The sequence below is a fragment of the Primulina huaijiensis genome, chromosome 10, assembly GCF_012295235.1.
Source record: "Primulina huaijiensis isolate GDHJ02 chromosome 10, ASM1229523v2, whole genome shotgun sequence".
NCBI classification, from domain to species: Eukaryota; Viridiplantae; Streptophyta; class Magnoliopsida; order Lamiales; family Gesneriaceae; genus Primulina; species Primulina huaijiensis.
Window position 1 is genome coordinate 17,987,408 of NC_133315.1, and position 7,467 is coordinate 17,994,874.

The 7,467-nt window shown below is 31.1% G+C and overlaps 1 protein-coding gene across 1 annotated transcript; it reads left to right on the plus strand.

The window, feature by feature from the left end:
- The first annotated feature begins 3,790 nt into the window (after positions 1-3,790).
- LOC140986722 (probable pectinesterase/pectinesterase inhibitor 51) lies at positions 3,791-5,832 on the plus strand. The gene is made up of 2 exons (XM_073455047.1): positions 3,791-4,762; positions 4,873-5,832. Exons 1-2 carry the CDS (start codon positions 3,823-3,825, stop codon positions 5,556-5,558), a joined length of 1,626 nt encoding a protein of 541 aa, XP_073311148.1. The 5' UTR covers positions 3,791-3,822; the 3' UTR covers positions 5,559-5,832.
- Positions 5,833-7,467: the final 1,635 nt, after the last annotated feature.

A 7,467-nucleotide genomic window follows, 5' to 3' on the forward strand; every position in this document is an offset into this window, starting at 1 on the left:
TTTGTCTCACAAAATACGACTCGTGAGACCATGTCACACAAATTTTTTCCAGTAAACTATGTCAAGCAATATATCAAACAAGAAATCCTAGAAAAGTGAATAAATGTAAAATCCATCAAACATCCAAAACAAATCAAAATCCATCTAAAAACAGTTTTTAAAAATTTATAAGATGGATTGGTCATTGAGCTCTTAAGCCATCTCCAACTCGGTGAGCCCCTTTAACAACACAATTCATAATTAAAAATATATTAAATAAAAGAAATAATTAATATATATAAAATAAAATGAATATTTTGATGATATTCTTTTTGAAGTAAATGTGTCGGAGATGAATGTTGTATTTGGTGCAAAAATCACATTATTTTAATGTAAAATTTGCACTAAAATAGATTTTATAGTTAAATATAACCTTAAAATCCCATTATTTCATCCAAATTTAAACGTTAAATCGTTTATCTAAATATAGAAACTTATATCGATTGAATCGATTGCTGCCCTTCTTGAAATGGAATTGTTCCAACCAAAAAAGTCCATTTCCAAATTACAATCAATCGAATTCTGGAAAATAAGAATGATTGCATGTTCTTTTGAATCAAATCATTCCATCTACTTGTCCAAATCAAATCCTAAGTCCACAAATCATTCCTTTGCAAACAAAATTAGAAAGCCCACAAATCCTTAAACGGATTCTTGAAGCACCTGTATGGGCGAGTGGGAGGTTGGTTGGTGGAATATTTTTAAAAATTCTTTAAATATCATATTTTTTTATAGGTTAAAAGTATATTATAAATTTAATTAAATTTCATCTCATTTCTTATTTCCATCCAATTTAAATTACAGTATCCCTTTTAAATTTTTTGCCCAAATAAAATAATCAACATCCCAAATATCTACATCTTGGTTTTATCGTTAATTTTTATGTATATATGTCACATAGACTCTCAAATTTATATCCAAATGATATCTCAAATTATTTTCTTAAACACTTCTCAGTTAATATTTCCAAAGCGTCTTTTTTAAAAAAAAATTATATGGAAACATCATCTATAAAACATATTCAAATACTTTTCTTCCAAAAACTTAATATTAAATTAAATTGGTTTAAAGGCCCAAATAATAACTAACTTCTTTTTTTATAAAAAATAATAATAATATCTATATTTTTTTGTTGTAAATGCCCATGATTTTTTAGTTTACTATAAAAATAAAACTATGTTTTCTAATAAATTTCTTTCATCTACTAAAAAATAAATTTATTTCATTTAAGAAAAAAGTGTGTTTTAACTTTGGAGTACGCTTAATGGGCTTTGTGCTTTTATGTAGCAAGATTGGTAAGAATTAGGTGATTTTAGGCCCAAAAGAACTAGAGAAATGGGAAATAACATTGGGCTGTGTGTTATTAAAAAAACAAGTAAACAAACTCAAAATTCCATGAAATATGGTCGTTTTCACTGAATAGTTACAGGAGTCCATAATGATGTTTGAATTACGTTAGAAATATCAAAACAAGCATGGTGAAGAGTCGCATTAGTCATGTTTTGGGTCGATATATTTACTTGTCTTCTAACATATTCAATTTTGAACCAGCGCTCGTTTTAGATAAATAAACGGTTAGCTGAGATAGTGAGAACAAACTCAATGAAGTCTGATGCAATTTGGCATCGACTGAGATCTTTCAGTCTGTCTACACGATTATTTTGTCAATTACCAAATCTTTGTTCCAACTTGGGGGTATATTCCATGTAGGATATTTATTGACTTTTAATGACTTTAAAAATCTAGATGTATTCAATTAAGACTTTTACATATCACATAGAAGTCTAGTAGTATTCAAAATAGACTTTCACAGAGTTTTAAAAAGTCAAGTGTTATTCAACATTGAATTTTAAAAAGTCTATAAAAGTCTATAGGTATTCAAATTTTCAATAAACTTTTAATAACTTCATGTAATTCATTAACATACAAACATTAAAGCTTAAGAGATAACTATAAATTGTCAAAAATTGTATTTGGTTAAACTTATAGATTTGGATGGATTTTAAAACTTCTAACTCATACACAACCTATTTATTTCTCTCTCTGTCGCTTTACATCACCTCTCTTCTTATCTTCTCTCCTCTCATATATCTCAATCATTCTCTCAAATTTTTGAAGTGTATTCCTATATATGTTTTCATCTTTTTTTTTTTGAAAATTTTCATTTTTTGGCTGTTTTTTTATTTAATATTTTTTATTTTAATATCATAGAAAATTTTGAATTCTATAATTGATTTTGATATTTTTAATTTATGATTTATACAAATTAATGTGATATTCAATAATAATAAAAGACGATCCAAAAAATATCGCTTAATTCTTAATAATTGAATAGCCTCGCAACAACCACGATTTTTAAAAAAAATTAGCATTTTCAATTAATATATAAGCTATGATATTTTTAGACAAAATTATATTCTCACAATGCTAAATAATATTCTTTTCACATGTATATTTTCAATTAAAAAACAAGATTACAGATTAATCGATTAATGTATTTTAAAAAATTTACAAACGTGCATACAAACCCACATATATATACATGTAAGGATTAAATGATTTAAGTTTTAAATAAGTATATTTATTTATTAACATAAATATTAAAAATTATTTCAAATGAATATGTTATATATGTCAATTAATTATTGGTTTAAATAAATTAATAAAATATAATATATTATAATTAAGTACAAAATTTATAAAATTCTATAAAAAAAATCTATAAAAATCTTGCAAAAAAGTCTATACGAATCCACAAAAATCTGTTTATAAATATGTGAAAATCCATAAAAGTCAATAAAAATCTATCAAATACATAAAAGTCTATCATTTGAAAAAGTCATCAAAACTATACACCCTTCACTTAGAGTCTTGTAATTCCAAGCGATTTTGCTTTCTTTACAAGTATTGTTCTTTCGTGATAATTAGTTATGCGAACAATTTGAGTCTCTAATTATCATTCGAACAACAAATTATATTTTTATATATTTGTTTGTAGTCATCGATTAACTTTTTTCCATATATAAACTTTCCATAAATTATCAAATTAGCATATGAAATTATTAAAACTGACCTAGCCAAAAAAGATAAATTATAATTTACCTAATCAATGCATCTTAATTTAAAAATTGAATAAAAGATTCGATATTATTTTAGTGTTAGAATTTTTCATTTAATATCAGATTTGGAGATTTATATTTATAGATATGTTTCTAAGTACATCGACTTATTATCTCGACACACATCACATGTTTGTACAAATTTTTTTTAAATAATTATTTTTGCAGTTCAGTTGATTTTTATATAAAACAATGAACTATTAGATTGAAAATTTTTGTAATATTTTTTTGTAGTTGGTAATTATTGTCTTGGATGATTTGTGATTATTTTTTAAACAATAATCATGCAATTATACTAAAAATTATATTAAATTTGCGTAAACAATGTGTGAATTTATTTATAAATAATTTGCCAATTATTTTTATTTTATTAAATAAATGTGTAACGTATCACTCACCTAATAGATGTGATAAAACATAAAAAAATTGTTCATCCAATATATGAACAACACATCATCGATGCTCACCTAAGTATACACGTAGATGTGCAGTATATCAAAATTTTATATATANATAATTTTATCATGTTCCAATTTATATAGTCCAATATATGCAATAAATATTGACTTTATTTTTACAAGATTACGTATCTCCTTGAATTCGATTCACTGTCATACAAATAAAACCAGTAAACTAAAATGTAAAGAACAATAATTCCATTTCAATGGCTTCTGCTCTTTTTCCCATCACACTCCTCGCTCTTCTACTTTGTTCCTCTACCGCTCGTCACCACAAACCGCCGCCCTCCGCTGGAAATCCAGGCCGTGACACCATCCATGAAGCCTGCAAGGGGTCAGGTGATCCGGTGACATGCGAGTCCTTCTTGTCCAAATCCATCCACCTGCCTCTAAACGCCACCGTTTCCCAAGTGATCCAATCCATACTGGTGGTTTCCTCCGAGGATCACGAGAAGGCTAAAGGCATGGTGAAGAATATCTTGGACGCGTCCGCAGGGAATCTGAACCGCTCCACCGCGGCGAGTACTTGCCTGGAGGTGTTGCATTACTCGGATTACCGAATCAATCTGACGAAGGACGCGTTGCCAAGAGGCGAGATCAAGGACGCGCGTGCATGGGCGGGCGCAGCTTTGGCGTACCAGTACGACTGCTGGTCGGCGCTCAAGTACGTGAACGGCACGGATCTGGTGGACGATGCGATGTCTTTTCTGAACTCCACCGTCATCTTTCTCAGCAGCAACGCGTTGAGTATGATGCAGAATTATGACGTTTACGGGGAAAAAACCGGGTCATGGGGTCCGCCCAGGACGGAGCGAGACGGGTTCTGGGAACCAGTGTCGGACCATTCTGGGTCGGGTTTTAATCTCGGAGTGCCGGCGGGGCTGAAGGCAGACGTTACCGTGTGTAAATTTGGAGGGTGTACTTATAAGACGGTGCAGGAGGCGGTGAATGCTGCCCCGGATGATATCGACTCCGGTAAGCTGTTTGTGGTACATATCAAAGCTGGAGTTTACGAGGAGACGGTTCGGGTCGGGTTGGAGAGAAGGAACGTGGTGTTCTTGGGGGATGGCATGGGCAAAACAGTCATCACAGGTTCCATGAACGTCGGCCAACCCGGCGTGTCGACGTTTAACTCTGCAACCGTTGGTAAGTGTTATTCATTGTTCGAAGAAATAATCTGTTTCACTTTGTGTTACACGGTTTAAGCTAGAGCTTAACAAATTCGAACAAGCATTACTATTAAATCTGGTTTACAGGAGTTGTAGGAGATGGATTCATGGTAAGTGATCTCACAATCAAGAACACAGCAGGTCCTGATGCTCATCAAGCAGTAGCATTCCGCTCCGACAGCGACCATTCGATCATACAAAACTGCGAATTCGTAGGCAATCAAGACACTCTCTACTCCCACAGCTTACGCCAGTACTACAAATCCTGCCGTATTCAAGGCAACGTGGACTTCATATTCGGAAACTCGGCAGCAATCTTCCAAGATTGCTTGATCCTCGTCGCCCCTCGACAGATCCACCCCGAAAAAGGCGAGAAGAACGCCGTGACAGCACACGGCAGAATCCACCCCGGACAAACAACGGGCTTTGTCTTTCAAAACTGTTTGGTAAATGGCACTGATGCATACATGGCTCTATACCATAGCAATCCTAAAGCACATAGGAATTATTTGGGCAGGCCCTGGAAAGAGTATTCGAGGACGGTTTTCATTCGTTGTAGGTTGGAGTCCCTGATAAATTCGGATGGATGGATGCCTTGGAAAGAAGATTTTGCTTTGAAAACTCTGTATTATGGCGAGTTTGCTAGTTCAGGGCTTGGTTCCGATTCGTCGAAACGAGTGAATTGGAGTAGCTTGATTCCGGCCAAGCATGTTGAATCGTACTCGGCTCGGAATTTCATCCAAGGGGACCAGTGGACTCGTGCATTTTCTTGATTCTTGGTGCTCAACTTTGAGCAAGTAGAAGTTAACAATCTCCATTGGAACAAGATTAGCTTATATTTTTGGTTTCAAGGAATGAAATTAATCATATAATAAAATTTATAATTAATTAATAACTTTTTCACAATTATAATTTTCATCCAAGCTGTGCTGATGAATAATTGAAGTAAAAATATTGTTATTTTTCATGAAATATGGATGAGTGTGTTATATACAAAGGCAGTTGAGCTTGCGGTAGCGTCTGTTCACCTACTCTGATACCGGCGCACGCCCCTACTCTGTTCACCTAGGTCCTTTCAAATTAAAAGTTTGCATTTGCATGAGTGTGTCAATTCAAATGGGTTGAGTATGTTAGGTCGGATTGAACAATAGTAATATTCAAAAATTGTTCAACCTGAACCCAATCCGAAAACTCTCAACTCGAATCAACCCGATCAACCTGTATAACCCGATTTTGCATTTTTTTTAAAAAATTAAATAAAATTCAAAATAATTATAATAATTATATTTAAATTTAAACACATAATAACAAAATATCCCTCATATATATAATTTAAATTTGATAGTCTAATTGTAGAAAAATAAATTATATGTACCAAATCAAATAAACAATTATTTAAAAAATAAAAAATGTTCAAAATAAATATTAAATTATGAAAATTTATGATATAAATATACAATAAATATTTTCAGACATACAATTTATAAAAATGTAGGCAATATTTATTAATTATATATTTTTAAAAAAAAATTAAAATTTTCGGGTTAACTCGGGTCAAACCAGGTTGACCCGAACCCAACCCGATCATTTTTTTCGGATCAGCTATCGGGTCCAACCCGATCTGACCCGAACCCGAAAACCCCAAACTCAAACCTGATTTTTTTCCGTGTTGAATCATGTCGAGTTGATGGGTCGTGTCTGATTTTAACACCCCTAATTTGCATCGAAAGATTTTAATTTAAAGAAATATTTTAAACGACTTTGTATAGTAATATATGTGAAACCTTTTAATCTATCAATACATTTAAACAAATAATTAGTTGAGGTATGAAATTTATTATGATATGTATCATCCAAACAAATAAATGGATTTGTCAATTCAAATATAATTTTAAAATTATGTCGGATCTCATGTTTAAATTGAAAATCATGTAATGGATTCCTAAGGTAAAAAATTACAAACCTGAAAAGTAACATTGTTATAGATGGTGTGAACAAGAGTAGCTATTGAACTAGTGTGATGTTAACTTAATGTCACATAAAATGGTAGATTTTATTACAACTCTCATATACTAGCATGTGGATAGTAATTTTCCCGATTATATAGCTAAGAATTTTAAATGAGCTAAACTATTAGCGAGTTGTTTGACCCGAGCTGAGTTTGTCGCGAATCCAAACTGAATTTTGCATTTGAGTGAGTTCTAATATTCTCTTGAGTTAGACTATAATCCCAATCCAACATCGAATATTAAGTTCAATAAATTAAGTTTTCATATTAAATTTGTTTAAAAAATTAATATTTTTATTATAAGTTATATTGTTTGATATTTAATTTGTAACCCAAAAACTTTTTTGAAATCATTTTACATGTCAATTTTGTGATATAGATTTCTAATTCAATCTAACTTATGAAAAAATTTAATTTTATGTCAAAAAAATTATTTTTTATAATAATTATGAATTAATACAATGCATATAATGAGCACAAAATCCTTAATTTATATATAAAAATATATCTAATAAAGTTGAAACTTTAAATACCACACGTTGACTTCAAAACGGAAGTTGGCTTTTAGACAAATGGAAGTGAAACAAACTCCTAGTCTCCTACACCGGTCTTTTAAAATAATATATTTTTAAATCATAAATATGAATCTCGATTTTTGATACGATGCACGTGAT

Bases quoted from the DNA above. Each gene is read 5' to 3' on its own strand.
- LOC140986722 (XM_073455047.1), top strand. From the start codon at position 3,823: ATGGCTTCTGCTCTTTTTCCCATCACACTCCTCGCTCTTCTACTTTGT. The intron at 4,763-4,872 runs GTAAGTGTTATT...TCTGGTTTACAG, and splicing joins GTTTAACTCTGCAACCGTTG to GAGTTGTAGGAGATGGATTC.